This window comes from Poecilia formosa, unplaced genomic scaffold (genome assembly GCF_000485575.1).
Source record: "Poecilia formosa unplaced genomic scaffold, Poecilia_formosa-5.1.2 Scaffold199, whole genome shotgun sequence".
NCBI classification, from domain to species: Eukaryota; Metazoa; Chordata; class Actinopteri; order Cyprinodontiformes; family Poeciliidae; genus Poecilia; species Poecilia formosa.
The window spans coordinates 333,972-349,427 of NW_006800138.1; the positions used below are offsets into that span (position 1 = coordinate 333,972).

At 39.7% G+C, this 15,456-nt stretch overlaps 1 protein-coding gene across 1 annotated transcript in view; it reads left to right on the top strand.

Moving 5' to 3' along the window:
- The window catches only part of inpp5a (inositol polyphosphate-5-phosphatase A), a 163,259-nt gene that overhangs the window by 76,079 nt on the left and 71,724 nt on the right, over positions 1–15,456 (top strand). The window contains exons 5-6 of the mRNA XM_007566792.2: positions 12,427–12,490; positions 14,564–14,667. Of these exons, the coding sequence (XP_007566854.1) occupies positions 12,427–12,490; positions 14,564–14,667 (168 nt within the window). The remainder of the gene's footprint in view (positions 1–12,426; positions 12,491–14,563; positions 14,668–15,456) is intronic.

Genomic DNA, 15,456 nt, shown 5'->3' on the forward strand with positions numbered 1-15,456 from the left:
CCCGAAACTGAACCCTCTCCTCTGGCGCGGTGGCCTGGACTCCACAGAGGCGAATCGAATCTCTGTCCACGGAGACACGGCAGGCCGGGAAGTGGCCATATTCAATAGATGTTTCATGGTCATGATCTACACTGGATTTTGACATTTAGGAAGAGTTGTGAGCTCGCTGAGGAAGCAGGAGGCTCTAGATGTGGAGATAAGTTTGATAAGTTTGTGTGGCATGTGATGAAGTAGCACCACTAAGATGTCGCAAACAAATAATAGATTTCAGAGCTAAAGGGCAGCAACTCACTGGACAGCCGAGGAGAAGAGCTACTCACTACAACGCCTGTGGTGGCCAGCAGAGGGAGCCGAACGCTGCAGCCGAGCAGAAACTGAGATGCATCATGAGGCTGAAACCAGATACTCAACCCAGCACCCATCCATCCGTTCATCCGTCTGTCCAGCTGTCTAATCGTCCATCTGTTCACCTGTCAATCCATTCATTCTTCTATCCATTCAACCATCCATCCATCACTAACCTATATGAAGCTAGGTGCATTTTGTGCTAAAATACTTTAAGCTAGGTACTATGGGGGTTCAGCGGAGCATGAGAAGCAAAAAAGCTGCTACCTGGAGCCACAGACAGACCACAGAAATGTCAGTTTTGCTGTGTTTCATTGTAATAAAGCCCCAATCATTTCCTATATTTAAAGTGTTTTGGTCTGATATTTCATACAAGGTGGCATCACAAAGGTTTTAAAAAGTCTTTAAATTTTACTTGTTGAAACCTGTGGATGCTGTAAAGCCCGTTTGACATAGATAGATTGTTGTTGCCACCATAATCAGTAACAAACTTTTACTTTGGATCACGTTGAAAAATCAGGAGTTCTGAAATAAGGATGTTACAGAAGCCTACTAAAAAGAATGAATTGAAATAAATAAGTTGTACTTTCAGTCAACAAACTTTTTCAAACTTCTTTATCTTATTCCAGTAATCAGTTAAAATTATATTGCTTCCAGCCTCCCCACAGCCTGTATAATCCTAATTTAATCAATTCCTTCACAAATGAGACCGCATGAATAGGCACGTTATTGAATCAGATAAAAATATAGATTGATGAACAGTCCATGACAACATTAGCAGCCTTTCCAAAATGGAGGAATGAAGAAAGAAAGAAAAAAATGAAAAGAAGAAGAAAATCAATGAGCTCAAGGAGCTGTCGTTTCCATGGAGCCTCCTTCGCTAATGGGAATGCTTTTATAGATGGGAAATTACAAGTTGAAATATTCTTTTTGATTATTGGACATCCATAGCCAAATATGATTTACATTAATGAGCATAAGTATATTAAAGACTTTGTACCCCCGACATCTGAAACAATTGAATAATGGCTCTGGCAAGCAAGCAGTGGCAGGGAATGCAGGGAGGAGGTAATGTCATTTTAATTACTAATGGGTATCTCCGTTGTACAGACTTTGATTTTTCATCTTTAGCAACAATCTAATAAGGCAAATATTCATCATCTTCATATCCCCTTTTAAAATGATGATTTTGTCGAGCCAAGACAGCATCGTCGTTTAGAGAAAGTGACTATTTATGTGAGCCCCCGAGATCAGCGGGTCATTTGAAGATTGCTTTTAGAAGACGCTCTTCCTGCGAGGAAGGAAGAAAGGTCTTTTCATGCCCACTCGCAGATGTCCGATACACTTAGTGCTGAGAAGTTGACCTTGTTAGCAAGCTAGATTTCTTCTCAGAACCTTTAATTTCCTTCATATTTCTCTTTGCTGTGTTTAATGAATGGATGTTAAACGAAGTTTGGAGGTCGCGTATGCATCTTAATTTAATTGTGGACCGCTCCGCTTTGACCTGAGCTTCATCAAGGATCTGAAGCGTCTTAATCGTGAGCTGGGTAAACCAGGAGGCGGAAAGATGTTTCAAAGCCCTCCGTTTTATTAAACTTCTCCATTTAATGGCAGCGATTTACAGCTCTGCAGTCAGTGACACTAAACCATTACAGAAGCCCAAAACTGTTCATACCCCAGTAATCTTTTAATTGGCACAACACATTTTGTAACGGTGGAAGCAGGATTCTCGTTTTGGAGTGGCCCAGTCAAAGCCCTGCCTTCTGAGTAAAGATTAGGGTGATGGCAAGTAGGCCTGTCAGCCCTCAAAGACTAAGAACTCATCAGGAAAGAGACATAAAAACCAGAAGACATGCAAAGATGTGTTATTTGTCGCTGCCCCTTTGCCAGAACTTTATTGAAAAAGAGGTTTTTAATCTCAATGGGCTTTTATCCTCGTAAAATAAAGGTAAATAAAAATAAAAAAGCAAGGCAGCACTAATGATTTCTGTAACGCAATCATAGACGTCACTGTAGTTTATTGGAGAGGCGATAAATAATTTTTGACATTTACAAATAGAATTTTTATGAAAACATTATTTTTTTCAAAAATGCTTTATCAATATTATCTGTTTTAATGTATTTATGCACAAAACAATGCCTCTTTTATAAATGAGCTGATATTTACTGATGTGCTGGGTTCTCGCTGCCACTAAAGAAGCTTCATCCTTTGAGGTCCGAGGATCTGAATGAAATCCAACAGCAACAGAAGTGTAAAAAAAAATCTGATAAAATCATCTGTCGGGTTTTATTTCCCAATCCCAACCTCCACGAAGCCATTTATTGATCGTCTATTGCACGTGAACCCCTGCAGCTCCACGGATCAGTTGTGATTTTTCGGCTCGGTTGACTTTCAAGGCTTTTGGCGGACCGTTTCCGGGCTTCCACTTCATTATTCTAAAATCTCCCAGAATGCAGAGCGACACACGCTCATGATTGATCTAAAAACCACTGATTTTATTTTCTTTTGAGGAAAATATTATGGATGGGTCTAAACAAGGCATAATTGGCCAAACCCACAGCAGCGCCTGACCTGCCAACAATCCAGACCGACTCCCAAGGTTGGCTGCCTCCCTGGGAAATATTGTGCATTAATTTCATTTAGTCTCCCCTCCAACATTCAATGGTAGAAGTTAATTAAATTGCTTGTCCATTGTGTTCATCCACTTACAAAGTTAATGATATTGTGCCGGGGAATTAAAGAGCGTTTTATAAAGCGCTCGGGATGGGAGCTGGCAGGCACTACATTGCCCAGTTGAACCCTGTCAGTCGGCGGGCTTCTGGACCCCCTAATTAGCAGTGAAATGGATGCTTCCATCTGCCAATTTCCTGCCAGGCTCATCAGTCGTCCAGTCGCTCCTCTAACCTGCCCGGCAGAGGGGTCTAAAGCAATAAAACCATCACAGCAGCGACATTCATCAAAAAAAAAAAAAAGAAACAAAGTGAATACGAGTGTACATGATATGACTCAGACTTTAAAGCATCTTGGGTATAATGCTGTTTTTTTCCTCCTTCAGCTTAATTCTGATGGAAGACTTTGATAACTTTGTTAAATATCTTTGATACATACAGTAACAGCACCTCGTTTTTTTGTGGGAGACGGGTTTGAATAAATGTCCCTCCGATGCGACTTTTGATGTAATGCATGTTGGATATCACTGCTAATCAACAGAAAAATAAAATGTCTGAACTCATTTATTTGTTCTTTTATATAAAACAGGCAGCAGTGTCCCGACTGGTGAGAATGATTTATGCCAGCGTTCAGTCCAGGGACAGTATTAAGTAAAATCAGCTTTTTTGAGCTTTGCATCATGTTATAATGTTGTTCCCTTATCAAAAACTTACCTGAAGTGTTGCCTTGATTCTTTCATGGACATTTGAGAAATCATTTAATCACCATGGCAACCATTCAGCTGTGGGTGGAGCTAGCTCCGCCTTCGAGGTGCAGTGCGAAGGCAGCGTTTACTTAATGGCTCAATTTAAGTTTACTTTTTAATTTTTTTAAGAAATGTGAAATGTTTTGTTTCTCATCTCATTTTACACTTATTTTTTCATACTTCAGTCTAGAGATGTTTGAATCTTATTGCATTTTAAGCAAAAAAAATGTTTTTCTTATTGATAAAAACATTTATAAGCATTTTCTGTTTAATATATTTATTTTTCTAGCTTAAGTAGCTAGAGAATGGGAGAATTGTTTATTTGATCACTCGATTACTCTTTTACTGAAATAATCTTTTATAATAATCTGCTTAACTGCATCATTTTATTGTTTGAGTTTTCAAATCATTATAGCTTTATTTTTACGGTTTATGTTCTTTATCACTGATGTTCAGTGATAAAGAACATAAAGTTGATAAATAAAGTTGATGAACTAAATTTGTTCAAACCAGAGTTTAGCTCATACTTTGTGCTAAAAAAAGTGGATATTAACTTACAATCAACTTTTCGTAAAGATTCAGATTTACATTTACATTTTTACACATATAAAAGTACTAGTTGTACTGGCAGAATTTTTTCTCTTTTTACATGGAAAAAATGTCTTGTTATAAGTGAAAAAATCTGCCACTAGAACTTTTCTATATTCAAGAAATCGTGACTTAAAACAAGCGTATTTATCTTGCTTATAAGTTAGTTGTAAGTTATTTTTGTCTACTTTCATGTGTTGTAAAACATTTGCTCTAAAAATTAGAAAAATACTTGATATTGTGTTTTTGCACTCTGGAAGAAATGCCAGCCTCTTAAACCTTAGAATACAAACTTTACAGACAAATTGTCAACTTCTGCAAAAATATTTTCAGTTTGTTGGCATCAGCTGGACTTAATGTTCATGTTTACATCCAGTGAGAAACTGGAGCTGTTAGTGTGCAAAACATGCAGCAGATTTTATCACTTACAGCTTTATGAATTCCCCTTTGTTGGTTTTTATGAAAGTGTTTGAGATTTAATCTGCAGTTTTGTAGTAAAGTGCAATCTAACGCCTAACCTAAAAACCTACAGTTGTTTATTTATAGTTGAAACCAGATATTTAAAGATAATAAAAAGACACAGACACAATTTTTCCCACTGTTTGAAGTCAAACCAGACTAAACTTTTCTTGGTTTAGGTCAGTTAGAATTACCAAAATTATTTATTTTTGTTAATAATAATTATTATTATTAAGTTTGGAAAGTTAATAATAATAATAATAATAATAATAATAATAATAATAATAATAATACACCTTACATGTATAAGTACTACGGAATTATAATAAAAGCATTAACCAATGTAAAAACAATAACTCATTTTGAAAATGCTTGAAAATGTTTGAATTTTACTGTGAGAAAAGTGTAGGAACCCTGTACCCTTTATTATGCTCTTAGTAGCATTTAGTACAGTGGCCATGATGCACTGTTTTGGGTAAGTATTGATCAAAAAGAGGTTAAAATGGCTAATCTACCTGGTTTCATTAATTGCACAGGATCAGTTTAAGTCCTGATTTGTGATATAAACCAATTTTCTCTCGAGCTTTGCACATTATTTTCCTCATTGGAGTAGAAGGAGAGTAAATCTAATCTTAGTTGTAATTACCTTGTAATTAGGTAAATTCACATTAACTTGTTTCCTCTTTGTAGAGTGCAGTCCTTTCCGTTCTTACCTAGAGCCCCTGGTTCCCCTCCCGCCCCCCAGAGACGAGTGTCTCTCCAGGCCCCTGACGGATGCCTCCATCACTCGGGCCGCTTTCAAATCACAGGAAGTGACAGAAGTAGTTTTAATGAGAGTTTTGTCTGTGTATCCAGTCAGGCCTACCCGGCAGCCGATGAATAATAGACACTGTGGCTCAATACTCTGAATACTCAATCAATGGCACTGCGAAGTGGGGGTGGGAGGGGGCTTGGCAAACACATATGGCAGTTTGGGACGGCTGCTGGGCTCTGGAGAGGCAAAAAATACTAAAGCTTCTCCATCTGTATCTCTGGACTGGGAGAAAAGAGCAAGCCATCTATTGATGCTGCACACTTTAGTGCCGTGCTGTTTTCCTTGCTGGGATGACAAACAGGCTGTTTGTGCAGAGAGGCTCCTGTGAAGGTGCTGCTTGGGGCCCAGATCCTGCATATCAATAGGGGCTTCAGTAGAGCTTTGGATTCTCCACATCAGAAAGATCATTTAGATAATCTCTGATGACTTTTTGTGGATATTATGAATCTATTAATCAGAGCTGATTGACCTCTCTGATGTAACTTTTGTTATGGCGGCAGAATGGTGGTAGCATCAGCGGCGTTTAGGGGGCATTCACACCAGCCCCGTTTAGTCTGCTTTAGTCAAACTCTAGTTTGTTTGACCAGAAAGTCCAGTTTGCAAAGCAGGAAGTTGACTTCCAAACACGCTCACATCATCATTCTTCTAGCACTATGCTTGACATTTGTTTTGTTTGGTTTTCTCCAGAAGTGGTTCAGACCAAAATTGTTTTTTTTAGACAGGGGAGACTTTCTCCTTCATCCCTTCCAGACACATTTCAGTCTTTTTCTAATTGTTTTGTCATAAACTTAAACATTTATCATGCTGAGTAGAGTCTGAGACGGAGCTCTTGAGTTGTTGCATTTTCTCAAAGCATTGCATGGTCTGAACTTTGGATGAATTTAATGGGACAGCCTCTCTAGAGACTCTCCTGTTTTACACCCTTCTACCAATGCTTCTATTATATCAGTACCTGTGTTTACATTAACCATAGAGTTGCAGAAATTGATATTACCAACATAAATTTGCCTAATGAAAACATGTCAATTTAAAAAAAAAAAACTCTTGTTTTTGCAGTAGGTTGGGGTGTTTTTTTTTTTTTTGGACTTATCAAAGTAGATTTCGCAGAACTCCAGCGGAAACTTTTATTTTTTCAATACACAAGTCATGTGATCAAAAGCCACATATTGTTACTGGGAAAAACAAAGACGATGACAGGAAGGAGGATGATGGTTTGTTTTTGTTTTTTTCGGACAACTATTGTATCGAATCCACAGCTCCTCTGTAAAATCGCCGACTACATTTTCCCCAAAACGCCGCACACGTAGCCTCTCCAATGCCTGAATAAGACGCCAACTTCTCTGATTGCTGATAGATGAGTGCTGGCATCATGTCTGAATTATGAACATATTTCATGTAACTGTTTACATCCGTCACTGCCATGATGTCTAAAAACTTACCTTGTGAACATGTTTACTCACGTGTGATTTTATTTTCATTTCTTATTAAATGGAAACTTTGCAATTGCAAAATTGTGTTTTTTCCAACATTAGAAGATTAAAGCCAAAGATTTTTGCACCTTTGCAGTGGAAACGCATCAACTGATGACGTCTTTCTGCCGAAACCGCCAACTCCTGTTTTTATAGAGATGATCTCACTGATAGTTGTTGCTTTGCCTGTTAAATCCAACACATTTTCCCGCTTTAGACCTTTTTGGGCCCTCACCATCAAACCCACTGAGACTGAGCATCTGCAGGGGCGGCAGAGCATTACCCTCTGAAGTCTCACGGTGACACCGCCATGACACCGGAGTGTGTCAGCCCCCGTGGGACTGACCACTCTTCCCTGAGCGCAGATTGGAGGCGAGACCTTGAGGAAAAATTATTACTTTTATGTTTGCTTTATGGCTCATTTTTCACACTAAACGCTGAAAATCTATGCGGGGGTCACAGAACACCTGCTTCTCCCTGCCGGCCCGCGGCGCTTTTTGCAACCTCTGGTATTGATGAAACATTCAGCGGAGCAAAGTATGCGGGCTATGTACTTCTGCTCTCAAGTCTCTATTTTCCACCGGCAAGTGTATTGGGACTTGTTCAGCTCGTATCTGCTGGGCTTTTGGAAATGTCAGCCACACACACACACACACACACACACACACACATAGAGAGTAGCGCACAAAGCCAGGCTGGTGTCAGTGTGTCCTTATCTGTGAGCCGACATGACTTGTGATAAGAGATAGCATTGCCAGAACAGGTCATAAAATCCCAGCTTTTATGGCGCGGTTATTGTCTTTCTGTCTACAATTATAGCGATTACTCATTTCCCCTCACCTCCTCCACCCGTGGCCCTCACAGCGCACTTAATAGACTGCATTTTACTAATGGAAAATTAAGTAGGCGCCTTGGCAGTGAGGTTTATAAATATGTAAAATAATCTTTTAATTATTTCAAGTGAATCTGGCAGCTAATCAATAAAGAGGGACGTGACAAACATACGTTTGACACGGGCCATTGTAAAGCCACTGGTAAGAGATAAGCACGGCCTGTCAGCGCAGTCCGGCCCTAATGAATATTTTGAGGCTGTCATGCGAGGAGAGAAATGGATTAATTGTGGCCCCTGCTAATATAATGGCTCCTTCATGAAGAGTGCAGGAGAGAGGAAGAGGAGCAGGAGGAGGAGGAAGCAGCGCAGTGGCTGCTGGGTTCAGAACCCCAGCGTCAAATGAATATTTATGAGGGTTGGGGTTAAGTAGATTTTTGCGATTACACGGGTATCCACTTAGGCACGGCTGTTTATCATTTGTTTGATAATTGATTTAGCCGGTGTCATATTAATTTTGTTTATAGTCGTCTGATCTGGATCTCCTGCAGGAGCACCACCTTCCTCCGAAATCCACACATTGAGGATTTTTAATTTTAAAAATGCTTTAGGAAAAACCGTTACATTTTCCATTTTGCGATAATTTAGATCTTTTTATTGTTTACAATAAAACAGAAAAATGTAAAATTTTAATGACAGTAAGGCACAAAATTTATTTTATTGAAGACTTGAGCCATTACTTACATGTAGACAACGTCTGTTTCTGGTTGCTTTGGACTTTTTAAAAGGCCCAAAGCTCTGCGTCACAGAGTACAGCTCCTCCCCCACCTGTTGCTGTGCACTCCTGGCCAGCTTTAATGTATTAAATACTTAAATGTTTAAATACTGTTGGGACTTTCCAATCTGCATTTTGTCCAAAGGCATTTTAAAGAGGCAACAAGGAAATAATTTTACATATTTCCTAGACAGTTTTAAAAATATTTTTTGACATTGAGAAGTTCTGTATTTGCAAGAAAAAAAAAATCATTGATAAAGGCGTACATTAAAATGTAAACACTTAGATATTCTATGACTTATAATGTCACACGTGAGAAAAAGCTCCAAAGTTTACTGAGATTATAAACGTTTTTCAACAAGCGAATGCCAGAAGTTGTTGGTAAACTAAATCAGAATGATCTCTGGAGATATGCAGCATGGCTGGGTCCAGTTTGGACCCGGTTCAGGAAAGAGTCCAGATCTACCACTTCCACTCAGCAAGATGTCCAGATGTGAATGTTTTTTATTTACATCTTTAATCTTAGAGAAGTTTTGGCACTTTGTGTCTCAAATGTCTGACTTTATAATAACAGACAAAATATTAGTTTTAATATTAATAAATGTATGTCTTTTCTCTGGAAAATTATCTTCTTTTTTTTCAAATTTCGACATTTCAACATCACAGAAAATGGAAATGCATATTTTCAGTTTGTTTTGGAAATATGCAAGATGAATGTAGATTTTTTTTTTTTTAGGATTTTTTGATAGAAATTCAATCCTTGCTTTATTTTTTTTCTTTGATTCACATTAACCCCAATATTCTGTCGTATAAAACAGACCTTAAAAAATGCAAAAAAAATTCACAAAAACTTTAACAGATATACCATTTTTAACTGTTATTTTAACCACAATATGTCCTAATCTTTTTCAGCAGCAGGAAATCTGTTTCTTTTCAACCTGAAATTAAAAGCAATTACATCATGTGATCTTTTTTCCTGTAAATGTCATGTCTGTGGTCTTTTTTTCAAGGTTAATAATATATCATGAGAGCCTCCTACATATGAAGTTCATCCATTTTCTGTCGATCAGCTGTGCTTGGACCCGTCAGATAAATTGCAGAGTGCAGTTTAATTTGTTATTTAAAAAGATATGCACCTTATGTCTCTTTATTTTTGCTTCACCAGCCTCTGAAAAATTCCCATAAACAACAGCACTTAGCACAGTGCCACCGCCTTGACAAATGGCACCCGTCTCCCTCCCTGCCTGTGTTTTCCTATTTATCTCCCAGTCTGGTGTTGGCACCTTTAAGGTGAAAGACAACATAAAGAGAAGCGAGCACAAATAAAGCGCAGCGGCCGCCTTCCTGGAAGCCGCTCTCCCTCCGCGGTGAATTTTTGACCTTGAGTCTCGCCTTCCTCCATCACAGCTGGGAAGAGGGAATGACGAAGGGGAAAGGGAGGGGGCGGGTGGCGCGGCGGAGGTTCGGGTCACCAGCCGCAGTTCTCATCAATTAAATGCGCGACGGTGTTTTGTGTCGGCTGAACTTATATGTCAAGGAGATGGGCAGGACCTCATGTTTGTGCTTTTGACAAATCAGCAAATGTTTAATCTCAAGATGTGCCGGCGAACATAAATAATGCAGAGGAACGCCGTCCCCCGCACAGGAAAAGACGAGAAAAGATAAAATCCTGCCTCATGCTTCCTGATTTTTTTCCTTCAGCTCTTCTCCCCTTATCATACACTCTGCCTTACGAAAGTATTCTTGCCTTTTGGACCATTTCTGATTTTTGTTATGTTACAAACCTAAGTTCTTTGGATTATATGGAACAGACAATATGGCTGAAAAACTTCAGTATTGATAATTTTTGATTAGTGTTTGTTTTAAATATCTGAAATATTGCCAAACGGCCACAGTTTTCACTCCACACGGTTGTTTTTTTTATTATTAAGAAGCTATGAAGGACAGTGGTGGAACCTTAAACTGCTGCTGCGCCAGTTACTCAACAGGTTGTTGCTAGGTAACCAAAGAGTGAGTGAGTTGCTAGGTAACCAAAGAGTGAATGAGTTGCTAGGTAACCAAAGAGTGAATGAGTTGCTAGGTAACCAAAGAGTGAGTGAGTTGCTAGGTAACCAAAGAGTGAGTGAGTTGCTAGATAACCAAAGAGTGAGTGAGTTGGTTAATTCCACCAAACCTTGCTTAGTGGGCCATGAGAGGTTGAGCAGCTAAAGCCTGTCTCTGCCTACATCTCCCAGAATGCTCTGCTGTTCTGGACCGTAGTTCAGTGAATATTTTAGTCTATATTTTAGTCTATATATTAGTGTCTGTTGTTGATCACGTGTCTAATTCAATACAGGAAGTCGTATGTATTTGTGAAATTAAAGATACATTGCATAGCATTTTCAAATGTTTCATGAATAAATTTACATTTTGCTGCAAACATCTTCATATTAGATCAAGAACATATTTGAGCATCAGCTTTGAAGTCTTGCCACAGATTATCAATTGGATTTTGGTCTGTGCTTTGACTAGACCGTTCTAATTAGGCATTCACCAATAAATTGACCCGAATTTCCTTAATTTTGGGAAATTGGCGATCGACAGAAGCCTGTGCAACTGCTGACTAAAAAAATAATAGTCATCAGAATTGAATTAATCAAGCTAATTTTGATTTATCATTTGATCAACTGCTTATTGCAACAGGCTTATCTCTACACCTTTTCAATATCAGGACACATATAGATATTAACATTAGACTGGTGCATCCCTACTCTGAAATTGTTTTTTATTCACCAACATTTTCATATTTGCATCTAACTTAGTTGTTTTTGTCCTTTGTTCTTTTTATTTTGTTGGATCAGCTCTTTCCAGTAGAACTGACTCACCAGCCTTTGCCTCAGTGTTTGCTGGGGGGGCTTGGTGGTGGCTGGGGGGGGACAGAGACTTATCCTGAGCCAAAGGTCTGCTATCTCAAAGACACAGGGGATTGAGCTTGAGCTTAGCCTCCATTTGCCCTAAATGTAAAGAGGCCAACAGAAAGCAGTGTAGTGGAGTGTGAACCGCATCAAATCCCCCCCATTGCTGCTCTCCCACTTCTTCCCACAGACTTTGATTGGCTCGTCCACCGACTGGGAAAGTTTCCTGATTGTTCGGAGGGAAAATTAAGATTTTAAGCCTATTGAAGTTGATCTTTGCTCATTGAAAAGTCCATCTGAATGTGTGCTCTGAAAGGGTAAATTGTTGCATTGGAGGAGTGCAGGAAAAAGGCGAAGTGTACTGTACTGGGAGGACGCTGCACCTGTCGCTGTGCAGCTGATGGTGTGTAGCGGTTCTGGTGGAGTGGGTCTGTCCGGCCACGTTGCCAACCTTATGAAGCCAGTCGTTTAATTAGAGAGACAGGCTGAAGGTTTTAAAGTCGCTATGAGGAGCGGCAGCTGTTTTAAACTTCAGCTAATTAATCACAACAATGTGGAGCAACAGTTGCTATGGTAACGGCATTGCTAATGTCTTTTCAACCTGACATCGTGTTGGACCTGAACAGGCTGGGGCAACGTCCGTCCATCCATCCGTCCGTCCGCCTGTTCACTCGCTGATTTTAAAGGCTCCATGTTTAAGTTCTGGTCATTAAATAAATATTTGTCCTGAATTCCTGCTGATGTTTTTTGTTTTTATTCTAAATGTTTCAGTCAGTCCTTTCATTCCTTCTCTGCAGCATCAACCATCTAACATTGTTTCCTCTTCTCTCTCTGCAGGCTCTTGGATGTTTCTACTTTATCCACGATTCTCTGAAAAACGTCTTGGAGTATAATTTCGAAGGTGAGACCCCCCCCCCCACACACACACACACACCACCCATACATCACCACTCCCTAGAAATGAATCCTCGTGTCGATCCCATTTACCAGCTATTCTTGTTTCCATCAGAACCAGTCAGCTAAGATTGACTCTTCAGATAATACGGAGGCAGCAGGACCGGATGGTAATGCTTATTAATATTAGGATTTAATTCATACAGTTTCGGGGCTGCCAGTAATGGCGTACTGCAAGTTATTGGACAGTTACAGCGGTCTCATCAGGCCGCCGTGTCAGAGGGCCCTGGGGTCCGGCGACCGCGCTAATTAAAGAAAGGATATAGATGAGGAGGCGCCTCACTTCCTATTAGACACCAGATCAGCTTTAGCACCAGTGAAGGACAGGGCGGCGGTGTGGGGGAGGGTCACACACATCTACAGGCAGAAGAAGAACTTCAATCAGAAATGTTATATTTTGATTATTTTCTGCAGTGGAATTAAAATGTTCACACCCATAAATGTTAAAATAATAACCATTTTACTCTGCTTCTCTCTAATTTAACTCATATCTGGGCTCTCTGTGGGTTTTTTTTTTGTATATTTGCTTCCAAATATACAAATAAATTCTGATTAAAAGTAACATTAAATTATTTTTCAACTTGGTAAAATACGTTGTGGTCTGGCTTTTGCTCCCGGCAAGCTGAAATGCAACGCAACGATTACACCTTCCTAATATTTGTGCTGTAGATGTATAAAAACATGTTTTAACACCAATCAACTACTAATAACTTCTCATGCCTTCTCCATTTAATCCTGAGAAAATACTTAATTGAAGGTTATAAAAATAGCACTTATTTATCTGATTGTGTTTTTTACATGTTTTTGAGTGTTCAAACTATCTTGTGTTACAATAAAATCACAAAACAAACAGTACACTCACCTGGTTGCATGAGTGTGTACTTTTTGATTGAGTTGTCACATTGCAGTCTGTCAGCATCCCAGCTGCTGTCAGATTGTGACGACATGTCTTTTCCACAACCTTAAAATCAGATTTGGTTCTGAACTCTGGCTGGACCATCACCCCCCCCCCAAAAAAATGATCTTCTCCTCTTGACATCAATATTTCGTTAGATTAATATTTAGCATCGTTTTGTTGCTGAAAAATGAAAGTTTGATTTGGGATCAAACTTAGCTTTGGGTTGAGGCGTTGCAGGTTTAGAAAATTGTTCCCTCTGGTTTTGGATGCTGTGCAGCTGGAAGAATTTTTGAAATTACATTTCTACTTATGGATAGCTGACCTGATGCGTAACCTTGGCAACAAAGTATTGTTTTTATAATTGGGAGCAGCTGATTAGCTCATGTAATACCGAAACTACGACCTCAAATCACAGAGGAGTTGAAATGCAGGCTTCATGGAGAAAAGGAGGAAGTCTTGGCCAGAAAGAGATTTAAAGTGAAGCAGCAGAAGCAAATAAGGTGGATTAGCAGTACTGGTGTCAAGCAGGACATGTTACTGTGGAGTTGCCCGAATATTGAGCTGTTAGCATTTCATGACAGTAATGAGACTGTCAAACGTCAAAAGACTTCAGTCAGAGGTTCCTTCAGTTTAGTTGGAACACTGACTGCTACAGGAGATTCTTCGGATCCACAGCATCACCAAAAACAACTTTTCTTTGAAGATGCTTGGATGAAATGAGTTATGACATTTAATTTTTAACTGGGGTTTTTAATCCATTTTTTTTATTTTGGCTTCATATTGTGAGGTCAATACGGCTGTTTCATTACACATATCACCCCCTATAGAACTGTTTATCATTAAATATTATATTATTCACATTAAAACAACAGCTGTATTCCTGTAGCTGCTCCTCGTTTTAATTCTCTTCCTGAAGTTCTTCAGTCTGGCCAGCAGGTGGTGCAGTTGCCACTTCAGCAGCCTGAGCAGTTAGAAGATTTAGACTCACTCATGAAGTCCCCAAATATTAACCAATCTGTTTTTTGTGACATTTCTCTCTTTTTTTCCATTTTTCTCCTTCACTTCTTCCTCCTTCTGTCCTTCTCCGTCTCACCTCTTCCTCCTCCTCCTGTTCCTCCTCAGACGCCAGGTTTCATAAAGTGACCGGGAAGGAAATCCGTTCAATAAAGCAGTGCAAGTCACCCATGGCGCAGAAGGAGAAGTTCCCAGCAAACTTCTTTGAACAGGTGGGAAGAAATAAAATTCATAAACACATGAATACTTTTTTTAACTTAATATTTTTTGTTTGTTTTTCCTTAATTTTAGATGTATTAAAAAAAAAAAAAGTTATGTCTTTCATATGCATGCTCAGTTTGAACATGAATTACACCTAAAAAGAAAAAGGTCCTGGTTGCGTCCCGCTGATCACTCCGCTGTGTTCGGTTTTCCCGTCAGACGGCGAGCCGCGTGCACAGCGCCGCAGTGCTGATGTAGTAATAAAGAGCACGGCGGCCCGCGTGTCATCCCTGCACTCCCTGCTCATCCGTCAACCATGCTCCGACGGCCGCCTCCGCGAATATATGCAAAACAGATGGATACGGCCCCTTCACACACTTCCCCTCAATTTCCGTCTCTTTCACACACTTTAGGACCCCAAAAACACACACACACACACACACACACACTACCTCATTGTACATCCTAGAGATCCACAGAAGCAGCTTCAGGATCTCCTGATCTAAAAACAATTAAAGAGTGAAAACGTTAAAGAGGAAGGCCCAAAAACAGCGTGAGAAGGATGGGTGTGTGTGTGTGTGTGTGTGTGTGTGGGGGGGGGAAGCAGATGAGAAAAGTTTTGGCCCGTGATAGATGCCTCTTCCCCAGCCTGCGTATGAATCTGGGATGATGCTCCAGAGAGCACCACTCCACATAATGTTAGCCATTTAAAAAGAGCAGATTTGTGTAGTCTATCAGGGTCGCAGAGTATTTTCCCCCTTCCTCTCTTTCTCCCTCCTCCTGCGACCCCTCCGTAGTGA